The following is a 20,987-nucleotide window of genomic DNA, read 5'->3' on the forward strand; positions in this document are numbered from 1 at the left end:
TTTTTTTTTTTTTTTTTTTTTTTTTTTTTTTTTTTTTTTTTTTTATTATTGACAATCTGCTTCTTACGTTGGAGAAATGATTGAATGGTGAAATTATACGGTACTTGACACGGTTATGTTTGCATAATATATTGACTGACTGCTGTAGAAGACTTCGCACATTTTACACGACACTTATTCCACATAGCGTATTCTTAAATATTTTACGCTAAAATAACAAAACGATAAATATAACTTTATTTGCTCTGCTTGAATAAAACTAATCATTTGTATTATACTGTATACGTATACTGTACGTATTCTGTATGCGAGATGCGCGTCCGTGCGTAACGTGTGTGTATGTGATCATTTTGTTTTTCGTTCGACAATGCAAAAGGCATTGTTAGCTATGACTATAGCCTTCTATGCGGCAGGAAGTTTACGTAGGTCAGATATAGCGAGGGTGACAAGAACAGTGGGGCTAAGTTAACGCTTAATACATCTTACATGATAATCAAACGATCGATCAACCAATTACAATAATTTACCATTAACTTTCGCACAGCTGATAATCCATGTTTATACGATCAAAAATACTCGCTTATGTACATAACCCACACATGCGACTACTAGAATTTCGTCCTAAAAAAAGAGCTAATCGATATTCCCAACGATTCTTTTGTACAATGATCTTCATCTTCATTGATATCCAGATGTCATACACGTAGAATGTACATTCATCCTTCAATGTCGATAACACCTCTGCCATTCTCCGATGATCAAGTTAAAGGACTCTCACTACAATCTTTCTCTTCGATCCACTCCTCCCCTCTTTCTCTCTCTTTCTCTTTCTGTTTCACATAATCTCACCACAGTGTCCAAGAAGACTCTTTTTCTGAATATCTCTCTCTCTCTCTCTCTCTCTCACTCTCTCTCACTCTCACTCTCTCTCACTCTCACGTAACAACCAACCTAAAAATTTATGTTAATTAACGAATAGATGTTTTCTTGTCACTCTCTCTCACTCTCACTCTCTCTCATCTCTTTCTGTTTCACATAATCTCACCACAGTGTCCAAGAAGACTCTTTTTCTGAATATCTCTCTCTCTCTCTCTCTCTCTCACTCTCTCTCACTCTCACTCTCTCTCACTCTCACGTAACAACCAACCTAAAAATTTATGTTAATTAACGAATAGATGTTTTCTTGTGTAATTTCAATGGATAATGTTATCCGTGGTTTATTAGCTACTGTTATCATATTACATTGTATATGGGATTTACGTCGTTTGTAGATGAACGGGATGTGCATATCGCCGACAACCGGAAGAGGTGGTAGTAGTGGCGGCGGTGGTGGTGGTGGTGTTGGTGGTAATGCAGTTGGTGTGATATCTGAAAGAGTTGATACTGGTGATAACGATGGTGTTGGATCAGGTATAATTGGCGGTGGTGGTGGGAATACTGGTGGTCTTCTTGGTAGCATCGGTACAAGTGGTACTTCTGGTTACCGTGGCACAGCCAACGGTGGTACCACTACAAGTACCAATAACAGTGCTACGATCAATAGTAGCAATACCGGCGGCGGTGGCGATTCTGCTGGGAATAATAATAATAATAATAATGACGGAAGTGTCGGTAACACACGATTCCGTAAAGCTACGTCAGCCACTAGGCTCGATGTCTTAGAGCCCGTTCGTCATTCTCGTTCCCAAGGTATCCGCAAATTACAGAAGTGTCTTAGCACTACGATCAGCCACTACGACGCGGATGGTTCGACTTCCGGCAGCTTTTCATCAAGCTTCCCATTCCACGCGCAACGCAGTGTTGAGATTCGTAACTACCAACCAAGCGCAACCACTTCTCAGGCTTCTATGACCTCCCAGTATATCCTCGCCAACGCCAGACAGTACAGCAGCTTTGGTAGTACAGACGTCCAATTTAATTCAGAACTCTCGTAGATATTATTTATTTATCAGCTGACTATATCATGTGTTTATTTCTCTCTCTATCTCTCTCCTGTATCTCAGTCTGTCCTATTACTCTCTCTTTGTCTAGTCAGGTCTACTCGAGGAAGACATCTTTAAATTTCTTAATGATTTCTCTAATGCTATTTGATTTATCCGTCAGACCGATCGAGATCATCGTGTCACAACGATTCACATGTATTGTTATTGATTTTTAATGTCAAAGGTTTTTTTTTTACTAACTTAAGTTTACGTTACGTCAGAGAGCTGTCGTGTACTGTCATTATATAGTAGGTACTGTCTGGTCTGTGTTTATTTATAAATGTCGAACTCTCTATCTCTGTCTATCCTCGTGCATTTATATTCTCATTCATTTAGTTACCCACTCGTCCGTCTACTCGTGCCCCCATTGGCGCCACTTACCATCTTACCTAACCTGCCGAATCTCTATGTTAATAAATAAGACGCTGCACTCCACGTCGAAAGTCACTCTAACGTTACGTCTATGGCCGTTTTACAAGAGCACCATCGAGCAACGAATATTCTTCGTCCTATGTTATTCTTTTATTATTATTTCTTATTACGGTTTTCTTTATGTCGATGTACTTTGACTTTTTTTTTTTCTTTTACTCTTTAGCGAACATCTTCTTGCTTTACACTGCCGTAATTCATAGTCGCATGTACATTACGTTCTGTTTAGGGTTCGAATCACACTGACGACGGATATTGTCTATGTTATGTCCAGTACGTCGAAAAACGTACGAAAAAGACATTGGAATAGGATCGAGCATTTTGTAAGCAAGGTTATACAATTTTTTACAAAATGACAGAACTTATATTATCATCAGACTTTGCTTTCAAGCTGCTCGAACAGAAACTGACGATATCCGTAAATCCAAGGACGCTTATAATAGACGGGATTTGCTTTCGTCTAAGCACCGCATATCCTTAGTTATATACATGTAGTTTGAAGGAATTGTGATCCATGTAACGATCACAGTCAATCATTGTAATAAGGATCTAAGTTTAGTTCGCTAATCGTGACGTCACCTTTTTTCCCCTCTGATGTCACTTTGTATTACGAATCCTCGTTCATTTATCTTTCGAATATTCTTTCTGTTCACCCTTCATAAGCTGCTTATTAAGTGTGTCGGCGTACTCGAAAAGTGAAATTTACCTATCAACGATCATGCTACGTACTATTTTTTTTTTTTTTTTTTTAAATAATCGTCGATCAATGTTATCATTCGTAGCAATTTATTTTCACAATGAACCCGCTCATTCCTGAGCAGTTAACGCATGCATGCCGTATATCGGGGAATCACGTGGTATTAACGTTAACAATCATTGACTATTTTATTTGATGCCCAATCCTTCATTGGACGTATTGAACGTGTGTATGTACTGTACCGTAGGTCACGAAGGGTCAGTGTCAGATGATCGGTCAATTTTTTTTTAATACAATAAGGATAAGAGATCAATTAAACATAAACAGCCTGTACACGGTGGCTGTTGACGTCCACCGGGCTGTTGTACTTGTTGTTATTATTACTGCTGTTGGTACTATTATTGTTCTTATTGTTGCTGTTGCTGTCATTGTTGTTGCTGTTATCTTATATACCTAATTATACACACATATATGTATATTATTTATGTTACTACCAAAAATTCTTATTGTGACACTGACATCGTCATCATTTTTTTTCTTCGCCATTTGTACTCGTTATGAGCCGTACATCTTCTATTGTCTTCGACAAGAACTTCTTTAAGCCACGTATTACTTTTATTATCGTTATGCATGCCTCTGGTAGCACTTCACGAAGAAGCTGTTTACTCTATGAATAATGTTTCACTTTGTTTTTGGGAATGCTGGCCGGGTAGACAAGCTGGACAATTCGTTCCAGCGCTCACGAAGTTCGAGCATGTCCTCGTTGGAGAACATTGCCACCGAAACCATCAGCTGCCTTACATTCGCCGATTCTTATACAAAGAAAAGCGGTATGACTTTTTTTTTTTTTTTTTTTTGAAATAATGACATTTGTAACATTCTTCTCGTTGGGATTGAATATTATTGATTGGCCATTGGCGTTTATTATATTTTTATAATTTTCTCTTTTCATCAGATGCTAGTGCTTTACCAACCTTATGGATTGGCACGTCTTTGGGTTCCATACAAACTATTGTCTTTAATGCGCCTGCCCATGGCGAACGAGATTCGCAGCCTGTGATCGTCTCTACTTATAGTCAGTATTGTCGTTACTCGGAATTCTTACATAATTACTTTATACATCCACGTCGTTATTGGTTGACGTGGGTGAACGAAGAGTGGCATGCTTACACGTTTCTTTTCTATTCCAGGTGGTTCTATGTTTAAGTTAAAAGGCTCCATCTTAACTATGTCCTTCCTGGATTGCAACGGTGCTCTCATTCCGTACTCTTACGAGTCTTGGAAGGATGAGAATCTTGACTACAGGGATCGCAATAGTAAGCATCGATATTTTATTGACCAGTGCAGAGTCCGTAGGACCTGTAGAATGTCATTTATACTCAGTGGATTCAATGCATTCGTTACAGAGGCCCAAGGCAAATTTGCAAACAGCAAGTCATCCTCGCTAAATGCACAAGTCGTAGGCGATGGATTTGAAGATCGGCAATTTGTCGTACTGACGTCTGAGAAACAGGCCCGTGTCGTTGCTCTGCCATCTCAAAATTGCGTCTACAGGCAACAGTTGGCTGATGCCGATATCGTGATCAAAGCGGAAATAACTTCGCTGAAAGGTTAGCAAATTATATATATTTTTGGTATTGTCAGATTTTTTTTTTCATATCTTCTCTCCTGTCAATGGATCATATATTCGTTACCCGTGATCATCCTCGTTTCTATTTTTATTTTTATTTTTTTTTGTTAGACAGCGTCTGCCTCGTCTGCTATGTCTCAAGCGGACACATAGCTACTTACAGTCTGCCGAGTCTTAGGCCGCTGATCGATGTTGACTTTCTGCCGCTGTTGGATCTCAGGTAAGCGACAGACACCTTACATCTGTGTCATGGACTTTGTTCAATTTATAACGATAATTACCCAATTTAATATAATATTTGCACTGATACGGACGTATTATGTTTGTCTTACCTTCTGGCACTATTTATCATTACTGGCAATTGAATAGACGAAAAATATTTATCCGATTCTAACATTTATTACGAAATACTTTCAATCATCCACTTTCAATTCACCGTTTTTCTTCATTTTCGTGCACCTACTGTACGCTTATAGATATTCGCTGAGAGTGCCATCTCGTGGAATTATAGCTGCACCGAATTCAAGCATCTCCAGAGAGATGCTCACTTTACTTTTAACGTGGAGTTTCCATTTTTTTTTCTACAAGGTTCGTCGAGTCTTTGACAATTTGCGTTATCGTATATTATTTTATTGGCAGTCTTAACTGCGCTATCTTTTATGCAGTCATCAGGCAGAGTGGAACATATTTCTTAATTTATTCATGGGCTACGTTTAGTAACGGGACGTTAGGGTTGTGCAATTTTAGAATGTTTATCAGTACTACAATATATATATATACAATATAAAGGTTCATACGATATTACAAAGTATTAATTCAACGTTTGACATCATCTTTTCAGCCACGTATTATGGCGCGAGCGTTCGCTTGACACGATTTTTCAGTAAATATTTGATCGAATGATTTAATTTTTTTTAAATTGATCATCCATCGACTATGCGAATGAGTGGCAAGTCTTGTCTAAGAATCATGAGTTCGTCAGTTGAGAGTAATAACTTTTGCTGCTTAGTGAAACTCTCGTTGGCTATTGATCGGTGTTCAAGTAGTTCTCACAATAAATAGATTTTTTTTTAAATTGTTATTGTCTATCAGCTCTTTTGTCAAAGCAGTCATTCCGATCCAGTAGAATAGACGTTGGAAACTATTGATTAGAAAGTACCAAATTAAATGATATTAATTAATCAACTACCTCCTTTCTCACTTATCCCTATACTTTTTCTTACTCTGTTGATAGAACTTCTATCAATAATATCCACAGTTTATTCCAATTCAATGTTCGTTCCGTATTCACTGTCTAAGCATTTGATAAAGCAGGGTAGAAACTTAATAGGATTATAAGCAAATAACTATATTGTGTTTAATTTTATTAAAATTTGGTGTTTTTTTTTTAATCCAATATTTTAGGCGTGTTTATCGATTCGTTAAACAAGAATCGTCGCGTCTTGAGCAAAATTACATCAATTTCTCGTGCACCACGTGCTCAGAGATGAAAGATCATTTATTATATACGGAGTTGTACAGTACAACCGTACCCTACTGAAGTTGGCTCTATCATAGAAATTTAATGTACATATAGGCTAACTTCGAGCAGTACGTCTGGCTCTTAATAAACCTATACTGTTTCATACACAACAAATCAAATGAAAGGATTGTCTCTGGCATGCTATTTCACTTTTCTTAGTCTATCTTTTTCTCTTGCTAAATACCTATGCACTTACATATTAACCCTCGAACCGCTCGAGATATGCCTGGCGTAGTCTTATTGCAACTATGAAGCACTCTATGCATCGAATGCCTGAAATTATTTAAAAAAACGTAATCTCACGGCTATGACGATAAAGAAATTTTATTATCAAACTATCAGTAATTTTCATACTCATTGCGTACTTGAATTTTCGTTCACTTTGCCTGTTTCTCTCAACAATCGATCATCATCGATATATCCGAGCAGTTTTCATAATTGTTATTACGTCAATCACGAATTATTAACTCATGGCAATTTTTTGTTCGTACAAAAATTTCAATTCGCTTTGCATTACACGTAAGGAATTCGTAAGGGACGAAAAGGAATTTTAGTTTCATCTCCACGGAGCGTAAAGAAAAAAAAGGTGAGAAGAGATTTGAAGGGAGATCGTTTCGAATTCATTTATATACGCGGTTGATACTTTACTTTAATTACGAAAATACATCGAAGAAATATTATAGACGTACACAAAGTCCCGAGTGATCGATCGATATTAAAATAAATTGTTTGGAACATTTTTCGTGTCACGACACGCTGCTAGAGTTCAATCAACTTGGCGCAATAATTGTTAACATTGTCGCGTGATGCCTATACTTGGTAGCGTTATCCGTATTTATCACAAGGTGCCGTTATGAATTGAATGACCGTTGCGTAATATCGATGCCTTAATATAATATACATATGTAAACAATTGAAGTGTGCGAAAATGAATTTTGCGTTACGTTAAGCAACGACTCCTTTCTTCTGTCTCTGTAATCTCTAACAGTTTTCAGACGACAAAACACGGCATTGTAGACCCCATGTTGTCCATATGGGGTCACCAACTCTTTGTAAATGGCGATACCGATCAGTAAGTCATCAATCAAAGTAAAGCTCACAGTATTACACATCGCACATAAAATCGTACACGAGAAATACAGTAAGCCCTGTTTATTAAATTCTTTTAATCATTCCTCACTGCTCGTCATTCATATTAAACGGAGAATGCAAATCCGATGCTGGTACTTCAGTGTCTATTGTGTTCTGACGTTTAATATTTTTTTTTACTTTTACTTTCTCATAAACAAAATAATCACTATCTATATTGTACAGTTTTTTTTCTTCAACAAACTTGGGTCTTTACTGCAACCTCTAGTGGACTACTACACTACTACTACTGCTATTACTACTACTACTACTCCTACTACTACTACTGCTAGTACTAATTCTCTTACTGTCACTATACTACACTCGATGCATTTATGCTATTATATCCTCGGCTGTGCACAGAATGCATCTTATTTGCATGAGATACGCGCAGGTGAAGAAGGTATTGTTTTTTTACAGAATCGCAAGGACACTCTGCTTTAGCAACAAAGGACACGGGCTGTACCTCTCGTCGCCTACAGAGATACAAAAGTTTTCAGTCTCCAGTGAATTCTGGTTTGTATACCCTTGTAATTACGTTTGAATATTTACACGTGAATATCATTGAGATGAATGTTCAGTGCATTGTGGGAATATTCGTTGCAGTTCCGAGCTAACTGAAATGATGGGAGACATGTTCATTGGACACGACATGCCGGAACCACCTAAGGAGAGCTTCTTCAAAGGTTTATTCGGTGGTGGATCGAGGAGCCTAGATCGAGAAGAGCTGTGTAAGAATTCTGAAACTATAAATTCTGTAAAACGTATTCTAGAGATTTTCCTTCGTTCACTTACATGTACAATGATAGATCCAATATGGTCGATGACTGGTCGTTCACAAATGTATCCATTTTCATTTACAGTCGGCGAGTCCAGTGGTCGTGCTTCTCGCACAGTGGCAAAGCATATACCAGGTCCCTTGACGAATACCGAGGGTCTGCGAGAACGAGTGTCGACGGCTACCGGGGATGTAGCTATGGCTCATCAAATGGTTATGGAACGCGGTGAAAAATTGTCTCAGCTGGAGGATCGAACGGCACGTATGATGTCCGAGGCCGACAACTTCTCGCAATCGGCACACGGTCTCATGGTCAAGTATAAAGACAAAAAGTGGTATCAGCTATGAGGAAACTACGCGTGTCAGAGCGTCACTGGGTAGACGGGTAGAGGAACTTCAATGTAATTTAGCGTTCACATTTCATCCGTGCGTTCTGTCGTAAAACTGTAGTATAAATAATACAACACATGTACCAGGTGCAACGTACACCGCAAAACGGGACACCCTTTTCATGACATTGGAACAAGTACGATTTTGCTTCTCGAGGATACAGAGAGAACAAAGGAATACAGGCACACAGAACGGAAGTGGAGAAAAAATTGGAGATAGCTATATATACGATACACAAAGTTATACACGCACATGATTATACTCTGTACCCTAATTAAATTGGAAGAAGATGGGAAAAAAGGATTTAACTGACAAGAATTAAATTACGTATACACGCGTTTGCCGTACGCTGAGACAGAGAAGAAACACGTTAAAAATGCATAGGAAATATTAAGTGTGCACGCGCGATTTCACGAGGGTGTAATTACATGCGGTACATACTTATTATTATATATACATGCCGATACATATATAAACCATGAGGCATTGGCATGTAAGTTTTACGTATGGGATGTAAAAGTCAATACAACAAGTTGTTTAATAATTTGTCTTTTATTCGCTGACTCTCGTCGATTCATTCGGATGTTCCCGTCGGACTTGTTTTCGTCGCTATTTGCTTTGTTATCTTGATCCATCACTCCTTGACAAATTGTACACGATCGAGTCGGTCGATCGTGGGATCTAAGATCCACTGTATTTTGCGAGGTCTATCGATGAACTTCTGAAGGGAAAGGAAAAATAAAATTGATGAAGAAGACTATGCGTAACTACGTCCTGCAAGGAGTCGTGGCCGTTTTTTTTTGCTCTGGAATATAACAAAGTGATAAAATATGTAAGTGAAGGGTCAACTGTCCGAATGCATCGAGAAATGTTATATTATAGTAGTAGCTACAGTGCGAAAAATTAATTATGATTTTAAGGATAATTATGTTGTAAGGATTATCGGCTGGATGGGACAAAGAAACTCCAGACAGCATTGGGCATGACGAAAAGAGTTATTAGCTGTTGTGACTTGTAGTTACCGCTAGACGTGTTATGTATATAACAATACAATTATATAGCAAAGAGCAAAGAAAAGAAAAAAAACGTATGTGTTGAAAAAAATATTTACTCGAAAAAAAAATGTGTTATTAAGTTTACCTACTAAGATGTGTCAAACTCGGTTATTTGAATTCCAATGAATTTCAAAACTGTCTGTCGGCAACACTATTAAAGGGCGCAACTGTAATGAACAAGTATTGTACTTTTAATTATACGAGTATATAATAGATTATATATAATGACAATATACGTTATAATAAATTCGATTGAATTTATCGTTGCTCCGAATCATCGTACTGCTTCCATAGCAATAACTGTATAGTCATGATAAACGGTATAGACAACGCGTCACCTTCATGAATGATAACAGGAGGAGAGAAAAGAAAAAGAAAAAAGCAGGAAGGAATTAAAGAAAATGAAAATTGTGTATATTGAGCGTGAGTACGTGGATTAGCGTGCATTCGTAATATGTCGACCGAGAAGGAAAGAGGAAAGACGTGAGAAAAAAAACAGATAACCTAAAGAACACTTAAGTGGGTATAAATTTTCTTGGACAATATTCTCATTAAACTTACTCCATTTCAATCGTATATTGTATAACAGTTACAGTATAAGTTTAATGGTACAGATTCAATGAGCTCATTTGTCTCTATTCCGAATCGATTAAAACTGTTCGAAAACAACCGTTTACTTTTGCATTGATAAACTTTCATTTTGGGCTAATGTGAGTCGCTTACCTTTCGGTTTGCTTTTCTCGATTGACATTGATTTAATGATTTTATCGAATTTTACTTTATTACAGAAATATATTTGTTATTCGAATTCAATCGAATAATCGGCCAATGATTACTTACTTTCGAGCTGCGGCCCTCTTTCTGTTAGTTCACTCCAAAAACCGACCAAGACATTTTTACTTCTTAAAGAAAACAAATAAACAAAAAAGAGGTAAGGGGGGCAGGGATATATAAGGAGATAAGTAACCATTGATAGAATGCACGAAATATAATCAAACTATAATAATTACGTTAACCAAGCAAATTTATACTCCATTTTACTCGTATTGTATGACGTCAAGATTTTTGGCTTTACCTTCAGTTCTCATTGGGTAGCAACACTGTGGATGGACGAAGCCCCAATATTATATACAGGGTTATTCACGGCATACGCACCAGAGTAGGGTGGCATCATTAAGAAAAATGAAAGTTAACGTCGTAATATTGGTTTCATTATGATTTTCAAATTTTTTCATTTGTTTAACGAGGCCAAACTACGTGGATTAACAAAATTGTTCAATCGCATTCAACTTCAGCTGGTGCGTTTGCCGTGAATAAACCTTGTATATATATACACATATATATAGATATATAACGTTAATTTCAAGTGTCCAAGTACACTGGAATTCTTCATATTTTAAATTTATACTAATAACGATCTCATATATGATTTTCCTTCTCTAAGAGATACACGTCATAAGTCTAGTACTGCCTGGATCAAAGTACTGCCTGGATGACACATTGTATCTTGGACCCGAGTAAAAAATGAGTTTGAAATAAATTGTCAAATGATTAAAATTTCACTAGGATTTATTAAAGCAAGTATCTTACCTTACGTAGCCAATGTCCTTGTATAATAAATATAGAATAAAACTGTTTTTCAACGGAACGTCGGTAGGACATTGCGGGCATAAATCGGGTGTCGTTTGAATATTCTATGTTGTATGAATGATTTCACGTACAGATAAATTAATTTCACATGTTTTTGAGGTCTTTCTGATCTTCTACTTATAGAATACGACACGATATCGATGATTAGTGAATAATTCGTAGATTCAGGTGTTAATCCGATAAACGCTGCTAAATATTAGTCAAATGACGTCACTGGGAGACAAAATTCGAACTGAATATTTTCTTTTACGTAAATATTATTTACGGCTGTGACAAAATTCAAAATACTGTGAACTCTCACAGTATGGTATACTGTTAAAAAGGAAGGCGAGTATCTCAAACTAATATTTTCATATTAGCTAATGAGAAGTATTTTTTTTTTTCATTAAGGTACGTATTTGAGATACAGCACACTCAGAAGTTCGACCTAATCATCTGCATAATGGCAATCCTTTTGGGTCCAGCTCTGGGAAATGTACTAATGTACATTTTCGCAAGCTATATGAATATACTATGAATATTATTAACGTTGCTCTGCTCTAATAGCTGTGTTTCCTTTTAGATTACGGATGCTTAAATTCACTATCAAGAATCGAAGGAGATGTATAAGATTGAAATACATCATAGAACCCATGCAGTCTTTTATTATGACGGATGATAGTAATTAAAATGAGCATTGTAACATTTGTGATTGTATTATTCCCATATAAAAAATACCACGGACTTATTGACCATAAATAGTATTCATTTTTAGTACTGTCAAATACTATTCAGTTTCAAAATTCAGAATAATACAGAAGCCGCAGAGTTTCTATATGCATTACGAGAGCGTCTACATAATTTTGTTGCATTTCATATACATTTAACAGATTAGAGAGTGTATACAAACCATTAGAAAATGGAATCAGAAATTGGAAATCAGCGCCTTCCTATCGCAAATAGTTTTAATATTACTGTTCGTGCCAGAAACAGTATACATTTTGCCGTTTTATTCTCTCTGACATGTGAGACACTTCATTCCTACGTGCCCATAGAACATTCGTGTCTCGATATTTCGCAGGTATCTGAGTGGAAAGATATCGTTATTATACAATAGTTTTATATACAGTCTCACGTAAACTAATTTCACACGTTTTTTAAATCCTTAGTGATCTTCTATTTAAAAAAACACGGCATAAAATCGCTTATCAGTGAATTTCTTGACCAATAGTTTACCGTACTCTAATTGTCTTCGACAAACACACGTTACTCCCACAAACAGAAAACGTGCGTCGAATATTTGTGGAACGTTCAGGCTGTACATTTTCTCACACGCTCAAGACTCTTATTCAAAAAAACAACCTTAACAGACCCGGCGACTGTGAAATTCACCACCGTTTCATGGTGGCTTCTGTTACGGTGTTTTTGTGCTAAAAGTATACCAAACGTTTTGCTCGAACCAATACGCAAACCATCGTTTTCAGTCGTTTCCACCATCGAAACCATCATCTGAACCAACTCCGCGGCTGATTCTAGGGTGGGGGAACGGTGGTTTCTGTACTAGTTCGAATAAAATGCTTGGTATACTTTTTGCACAAAACCACCGTAGTGGTTTCGATGTTGGTTTGGTCGGTGGTAGGATCTGCTAGGGAACTGTATTATATTGCCCTTTAGCACAATGTCCATAGATAATTTTTGTAATTTCCTTCATATGATTTTTTAAATGAATGAATTAATTTACTGCAAATCTTTATTGTTATTCAAGATACACTGTTTGATAATCCTTAATAAATTTCCCCACGCTTTGTACCATCCCGCCATCTATCAGGAAATTGGTGAATATCGTTCCAAAGAAATCTTTAGGCTAGGAGTCGCTGAAACTTGGCTCTACAGAGCACAAAGCCAATAAGGATCAAGAAGAAGAAGAAGAAGAAGGTTAAGAGTCGATGAAATAATCGACAAATTCTCAAATATTGTCTATGTTTCGAAAATGCGTCTCATCAAGGGTGTGCTGCAACCAGCTGAACAAATGGGAATCAGAAGGTACAATGTCCGGAAAATTCAGCAGGGGTTATAACACTTCTCACTCAAGTTACGTTATTCTTTTCTAAGTCGCAACAGCCACGTGGGCACGATCATGGTCACCGAGGGTCTGTTTACCATAGCACTGACTCTGGATTACTGCAACAGACCCACTTTTCATCACCGGTCACAATGTTTCATACAAAACCTTTTCTCTTTTCACTGGCAAGCAGTTTTGCCTAATTTTTTGCCTCTATGAAGTGCCGAATTTGGACTTTATATCTATTTTGAAACACATTAAAACAAGATTTTTCATCGAGGGTTATAGTAACTCACAACTTACATGCAATATAGATACAGAATGAAAAATCACATATGAAACAAAGTGTTTTGTAACGCTCAAACCTTTGCACACCTTTGTTAAAATCTTCACACGTGATTGTGAATTCAAGTGTCAATCTGTTAAACAGTATTGACATTTATTCCAATGACGTGAGTTATACCTTACCGTAATACAAAATCATGTAAGAACATTATTTTTTAATTCGAACGAACAAGAAAATTTTGCAATATCTTACACAGCTGAGAACCTCCTCTTACGTGATTATTCTTCGCACCTGTTGCGCAATCTTTTGATTTATGGTAGCAAATTAACTTGAAACCACACTAGACCAGACTATCTCAAACTTATATGTTTTATATTATCCAATAAGAAGTTTCTTATTCGTACAGGGGCGTATACGTTCCCTCACGTAGCATGAAACGTGTTAAAATATTGGCTACCTGAAGATAGCTGTGAATAGTATATATGCATCCAGCGCACTAAATTCTCGTATTCAGTGCGACGCCGTAAAGCAGAGAAATTGGCACGTAGACCAGTGACTGAGCATTGACTATATCCAAAAAAAGGTACGAAATACTTAGAAAACGAAAAGACTATTTAATATCTAATATACTGGGTTATTCATATTCAAACAATTACTCCTTTACTCTGTACTGTATTAAACTTATCACCTACTAGGCAATCATGAACTTGTCCGTGATCATCTGCATAATGACGACCCTCTTGGGTCCAGCCTTGGGAAAAGTAATGATGTGCTATTTCGCAAGCTGGGCTACGTATCGTGTTGGAAATGGCCACTTCGAAGTGTCCGACATCGAACCCGATTTATGCACGCATTATATCTATGCATTTGTCGGTATCAAGGGAGAGGGAAATATCGACATCCTGGATCCGTGGAACGATATATCTGACGGTGGTGGAAAAAGTATGGATAATTAATATAATCATAAATAGAATTCACAAGTACAATGAAATCTCTATATTAATTTGTAAAGTGCAAATTATCTAATTAATTAATTCTTCTGAATCATGTAGATAATTTCGGGAAGCTTGTTGCTTTGAAGAAGACGAAAACAGCACCTAAAGTACTCGTTGGTATGGGTGGATGGAATGCAGGTAGCACGAACTTCACTATTGTCGTGAACAATGCTACTTTACGTGCGACATTTGTTAAAAACGCTGTTGATTTTCTTATAAAGTATAAGTTTGATGGATTGGAAATGGATTGGGAGTATCCCGCTCAACGTGGAGGTATTATTTATTATTTTGTGTTGAAAGTGCAGAAAGTAAACGATATTCGACCTGTTGAAGTCTTTAGCATGAACTGACGGCTCATGTACTTTTAATGATTGTCACTTTAAACAATGGAACATTATTGCAGAGACATATGGGAAAAGCTCTGGTCCGCGTTTCAATTTCGGATTTCTCATGTTGATCATCTTGAAATTTGAAATATAAAATATGCAATGACCGAACGGATTTCAAAGATTAAGCTTTATGGTTTAAAGAAATAAAGTCATCCAAGTTTTTCTTGAGAACATATTATAGACATATGTGAGAATAAGTTCAATCTCATATTAGAACCGTAACGGTTTCCGCGGCAGGATATCATTCAGGAATGGATTTTTGACGAAAACTAATCGACAAAAAAAAATTATGTACTAATTTCAAATTTATCGTATCTTACGGATCACAGAGTTTAATCAAATACCTTCGAAAATCGTTTAACGGCAGTTTCAGCTTCATATGTCTGCAAATATTACTTGGGCATTTGTAGCATACGAAATCCTACGCATCCTTGCACTCGAAATACCTGGAGTGCTTCTAAACGTATTTCATTCTTCATTCATTTGACTCGCGTTGTATCGCAGGAGCGAAGGCCGACAAGGAAGGCTTCGTTGCTTTTTTGAAAGAACTGAAGGAGGCATTTGTAAAGGAAGGACTTCTCCTAACTGCTGCAGTTGGAGCTACCAAAGATCTTGCAACTCCATCTTACGACATTCCAGCAATAGCCGAGTAAAGGATTCACTAATTTTATTTATTGAGATGATTAATTTTGCCAATAATTAATTCATTTGTCTGTAATTTTTTTTACAGAATCTTGGATTACATTAGTGTTATGACTTATGACTTGACTACTGCATCTTCCTCTGACGTTATAGGACATCACGCACCAATGTTTGCTGCCAGTTATCAAGCAAACAACGCTACCTTATTGCAAAACAATATAGTAAGTGTAGAAGCAATGTACTGCCGCTATTTAATTGTCAAAAGATCTAAAAATATCTGAATCTTTAACCAGGTAGCGTCTATCGACTTCTGGCTGAAGAGTGGTGCTCCTGCTTCGAAATTGGTACTTGGATTGCCTCTTTATGGAAGGACATTCACATTGGCCGATACTTCAAAGACTACACCCGGAAGTCCATCAGCTGGTCCAGGACTTGCCGGTCCCTACACGGGCGGCGCTGGTAGCCTTGGTCGGTAAAATTAATTAATAGCAGGATTGTACTTTTTTCATATACTGTATTTATTTGTACGATTATGAGAACATACTTTTGATTAAAGGTTACAATGAGTTGTGCGAAAAACAATTAAGTGGAAACTGGACCACTGTTTGGTATGAAGAACAGGAAGTGCCTTATGCCTACAGTGGAGATCAGTGGATAGGATTCGATAATGAAAGAAGTTTAGCGATAAAAATAAAATACGCTAAGAAGCTTGGACTCGCTGGCATAATGTTCTGGAGCATAGAAACTGATGACTTCAAGGGAATTTGTGGCAGCAGCTCTTATCCACTTCTTAAGGCTTCTAGGACAGAACTCTATTCTGTAAGTAGCTAAGATTACATGTAGTCAGTAGAAGGTCCAATTTACGCATCCAAATGCTCTATAAAGCGAAGGAACCATTCGTTTTTTGGTACACCCATAGAGGAAGGGAGAAAATTAAACGGACGTCATCCTACACGTAGACATCTACGAGTGGTGCCAACATAAGAAATTGCTTCTTAACATAGGCTAAGGATTCTCATAAATATGTTATGAATGTAAATTTGTTGTAATTTCTGTGTTTCCTTTCAGACTAGCAATGTAATAAAACAGGTAGTAGAAGATGTACAAAAACATATAAAAGAAGGCATGGAAAAAATTATGAAATTTTTAAGTAGTCTATAGAATTATGTAATGTTTTGTGAAGATGAATTTTGGGAAATAAATTATGCATTATAATGTTTTCTGATTTTGTTTACTAACATCCAACGATATTATTGACTACTACTGACCATTTTGACTCTTGTCAGATATTATTCTGTCTTTCAAATCTAATAGGAATTATGTTGGACCGAATTTATAATAGTTAAATAAAATACAACAATATAAAATACATAACCGACATTCCGACTGCCACGTACAAGGAACAGCTGAGAGGAGAACAGGATTGATCAGAGGCGAAGTGTCGTAGAGACCCTTGATTCTTCTCATGAAAATTACGACACAAAGAGAATCACTCCCAAAAGGAGTCCTTTCCGAAGCACGACCGGAGAAAACGAGAGAGAATACCTATAGTGTGTAAGAGAGAATATGAGAGTTTAATCTAACACACTCCAGTCTATTTTTTAACCTATAATACTTGATATATTTCGATGAATCTTTCATTATTGCGGAAGTGGTGTCAAAATGATAGTTGACCTTGCAGATTGCGCGCTAAATTCCGCTTTGGTAAAGTATCTGTTGGAAATCAAATTGATTAACTTTATGCTAGTTTAGTAACTGCCTTATTTGTTTTGTTTTAAGTCTCCATGACAACACTCATGCTTTAATAAATGATACTTCTTACCCATCTCAGTTGCCCTACGGGCATGTAATCTGTCTATTGTTCCTCAATAATAGTACTTTGCGATACAAGTGCGAGAAAGCGAACTTTATATGCAGGCGCTGAAGTTGGTCGTACAAGCCGCACACGAGTAACACAACGACACGAGCCGAAGGCGAGTGCTGTTTGTTTTACGAGTGCGGCGAGTGTGACAAACTTCACGACTTGCGTATAATGTTCGCTTTATTGTACCAGTATCGCATAATATTTTGTGTAACGAATGCATGAAAAACGCTAATTTTTGTGCCTTCATAGTGACTGACACATCTCCTCATTGGAGGAGGCAGCCATAAGAAGAGCAAGGAAGGCTTCCAAAGTGAATGCATTTCATGACAGCGCGCGAGAACAAAGTTTACTTTATCACACTAGTGCGAGAAGAAAGCACTAGTGCGATAATGTAAAATTGGAAAATTGTAAAATTGTAAAATTGCATTTTTATCGTATCCATAGATATAAAGCGCCACTTTCGCCACACTTCGGAGGCACGAAAAGTAGGGTTTTTCATGCATGAGTTACATAAATATTATTTCACATCGTATCCGACTCCATAAATTCAACAGAATCTCTATCGGAAAAAAAAGACTATCTGAAAACTCACAATTTTTTTTCGTTTGCGTTTTAATCGCATTTAATAGAAAATTATTTGTTTCGATAAGAGGTACATCTGATACTTTATAATCGAAGATAAATCCAAAAGAAATGAAAGGGAATGTATGCAAATATAAAACTTGAGCAAAAATGATTTAAATACAACAAACAGCCTCAAAGGCATTGATTGAATTCTGTTATCATTTGGCCAGTAAAACGTGAGCGGGAAGTTGAAAAGATTGAATGTAACTCTGTATGAATGAAATGATTTAACGTAAGGCACTATGTCAAAACCAAAGAAACTTTCGTATGGAAGACATTATTTAATGATGAACGCTATTGTGAGATACTTAATTACTAGAAATAGTATTGATGACTTTATCAATTTTTAAACAGTTCACACTTAACCAACGTGATTTTTTCATACGTGTGTGAAATATTTGCTCGTAAAACACCCGATATTAATACAAGTGATGTTGCACGCAGTATTCGACAAACAACATGTGGCCCAATCAACATTAGGAGGAGCATTATTAATCCCTTAAAAAACAATATTGAAAATACAATTAAAATGATGGGCCAGTGCTAGATCATATAATAGGCAAACATGTAGCGACTTATGGACTTGGCCTCAATGATCTGATATCAATACTTTTTATTAGAGGAATACACAGCACTCCTGTACTTGGCGTAGTTTTTTATACGTAAGTGTTTTTTGGGGGATATCACAAGTTTTTGTTGCTCAACGGGACATAGAAGCTCTAAGCACTGAAGTCTATATTGTCACGCATATAAAATGTAAATGCATTATGATGTTGCTGATCATAAAAATATATTGCGTCGTCGAAAGTGTTTAATGGCATTGTTACGTCCGAACCAGAATGGAGGCTTAGACTGGTGCCTTTACCGAACCGTAATATACTATAACTTTGCCCTGTTTTGAGTCAATGCTTGCGCACTTTACTCGGGATTGGGCTATGCTTCTAATTACCAAGGGAAGGATGAATTGAACTGGATATTTGCTAGGATTGATTTGAAAGTTTCTAAACAAATGAAAACCATCACCAACTAAACAATTGAACCTAGGAAATCTAACATTTATGACAATTCAGCAAAAATTAAAGAGTTCCTTCACCAATAATAATTTGATTGTGCTTACCTTGATTCTGTACTCCCGCGAGGGATACCTGGCGCCCAACCCGTTCTTTCGTGTTGGTGATAGGAGGCAGAGAGAGAGGACCATTACGGGTCGTTTTTGCTGACGTAAGATCCATCTTATTAGTTTTTGTTTTGTTATTTTTTTTTGTTTACGTCACAATATATATAAGCAAAGTTAGTGAACAAATGAATAGAATTTATTATAACTTAATGCACTGACAACAAACTTTACAAAGATGCTAGTTGAGGAATAACGGAAAACAATTTCGACTGGTACTAGATAAATTAATGAATTGCAATAATTGGAGTAACTGTTAGATGGTATTTTTGTGCGAGAGGAATGTAGAACAGTTTTACTAGACTGTCTGAAGGATCAGCGGAGAATGAGGACGAGACTTGGAAAAAATTAGGGATGTTGGTTAGCGGGGGTGGATTGTTGGAGTGGGATTAGGGATTGTTACTATTGGTTTAGCTTGACAAATTTTTAAGAAGAAGAGCATAGAGTGGTTAAAGAAATTCATTGGTGCTGGGAATTTTGGCGGGGGTACTCTGCACAAGGGTAAAGGAATTGCTGGATCAGGATTGGATGAGGATGACTTCTTTGTAAATGAATAAGGAGTTTTTCGATTGGTGCTGGGAATTTTGGCGGGGGTACTCTGCACAAGGGTAAAGGAATTGCTGGATCAGGATTGGATGAGGATGACTTCTTTGTAAATGAATAAGGAGTTTTTCGTGGGGTTTTCCAGGAAGGGTCATTGAGTCATAAAGTTAGGAGCGTCCGCATATGCATCGCATAAACAACGTCAATAACAGTCAAACTAAATATGCTTTCTATAAACATTTCCGTTAGGCTCTACTCATTGTCAGTAGACCTAGAACCTATATATTAAATAACCATATCTTTGGGTCGCTATGTGATGAAAACCAGACCCACTGTTTAGTCTTCCCATAGTCGGACATAGACCATGTACGTAGGATCTGATTTTCCACGCGGACGTAACACCTCCCCCTTTAAAACGAATGTCTTGGTACAATCCGGACATTCGCATCAGTGGAAGCATTATTTCCCAATAACTAATCAAAGGTTAAATGTCGCAGCCGGCATATAAATTTAATTTGTAAGTCCTTTTTTTTTAGAAATGGTGTCCAGCTTGTTGAAGCTGTGTGGTAAACGTAAGAGAGGAGAGTGTGCTGGATTATTTACGTACCTCAGGCCGTGCGAACATCAGAGAGGATACTATAGTTTGAACGAAGCGCAAAAGCTTGTTGCACACTTTTCTGGACTGCTACGTCCGACACCTAGATAGAAGAAACTACGGAGCGGAACACCTGGACACCCTGGACTTCCACATGCAACACCTGGACATAGGAAACTACGGAGCGGAATACCTGGACACCCTGAACTTCCACATCCAACACCTAATACAAGAAACTACAGAGCGAAACACCTGGACACCCTGGACTTCCACGTCCAATACCTGGACACAGGAAACTACGAAGCGGAATACCTGGACACCCTGAACTTCCACATCCAACACCTAATACAAGAAACTACAGAGCGAAACACCTGGACACCCTGGACTTCCACATCCAGTACCTAGATACAAGAATCTACGGAGAGGAACACCTGGACATCCTGTATCTCTAAAAACTGTCACCTAAAATACGAGGAACTATGCCGAAGCACACATATACATACATCCATACACACGCGCTCTGCATGAATGCTATTGAAAACTTAATAATTCTATACTGTTGTGAAAGCACCC

At 37.2% G+C, this 20,987-nt stretch overlaps 2 protein-coding genes across 15 annotated transcripts in view; both read left to right on the plus strand.

Annotated features, from left to right (window-relative positions):
- The window catches only part of LOC107262919 (syntaxin-binding protein 5), a 27,213-nt gene extending 16,045 nt beyond the window's left edge, over positions 1-11,168 (plus strand). For 3 of the 12 annotated variants that reach the window (XM_015729583.2, XM_015729582.2, XM_015729591.2), the window contains 9 exons: positions 3,798-3,938; positions 4,064-4,183; positions 4,299-4,424; positions 4,515-4,718; positions 4,850-4,958; positions 7,249-7,332; positions 7,809-7,904; positions 7,995-8,119; positions 8,252-11,168. In XM_015729583.2, the coding sequence (XP_015585069.1) occupies positions 3,798-3,938; positions 4,064-4,183; positions 4,299-4,424; positions 4,515-4,718; positions 4,850-4,958; positions 7,249-7,332; positions 7,809-7,904; positions 7,995-8,119; positions 8,252-8,514 (1,268 nt within the window). In that variant the 3' untranslated portion in view covers positions 8,515-11,168. Of the gene's footprint in view, positions 1-1,271; positions 1,897-3,797; positions 3,939-4,063; positions 4,184-4,298; positions 4,425-4,514; positions 4,719-4,849; positions 4,959-7,248; positions 7,333-7,808; positions 7,905-7,994; positions 8,120-8,251 lie in introns of all 12 variants that reach the window. The other 9 variants (XM_015729585.2, XM_025080312.1, XM_015729593.2 and 6 more) reach the window with 6 other exon arrangements.
- A 2,843-nt stretch (positions 11,169-14,011) lies between these two features.
- On the plus strand, positions 14,012-16,833 carry LOC107262923 (chitotriosidase-1). 3 transcript variants are annotated; one of them, XM_015729601.2, is made up of 8 exons: positions 14,012-14,171; positions 14,284-14,530; positions 14,641-14,856; positions 15,477-15,621; positions 15,703-15,835; positions 15,908-16,082; positions 16,171-16,433; positions 16,683-16,833. In XM_015729601.2, the coding sequence occupies exons 2-8, from the start codon at positions 14,290-14,292 to the stop codon at positions 16,773-16,775; spliced, it is 1,266 nt and encodes a 421-aa protein (XP_015585087.1). In that variant the 5' UTR covers positions 14,012-14,171; positions 14,284-14,289; the 3' UTR covers positions 16,776-16,833. The 3 variants fall into 3 exon arrangements, with proteins under 3 accessions (XP_015585087.1, XP_015585085.1, XP_015585088.1); XM_015729599.2 differs by having other exon boundaries at positions 16,500-16,700; XM_015729602.2 differs by having other exon boundaries at positions 16,534-16,700.
- Positions 16,834-20,987: the final 4,154 nt, after the last annotated feature.

The sequence above is a fragment of the Cephus cinctus genome, unplaced genomic scaffold (assembly GCF_000341935.2).
Source record: "Cephus cinctus unplaced genomic scaffold, Ccin1 Ccin1_scaffold0129, whole genome shotgun sequence".
Classification (NCBI taxonomy): Eukaryota; Metazoa; Arthropoda; class Insecta; order Hymenoptera; family Cephidae; genus Cephus; species Cephus cinctus.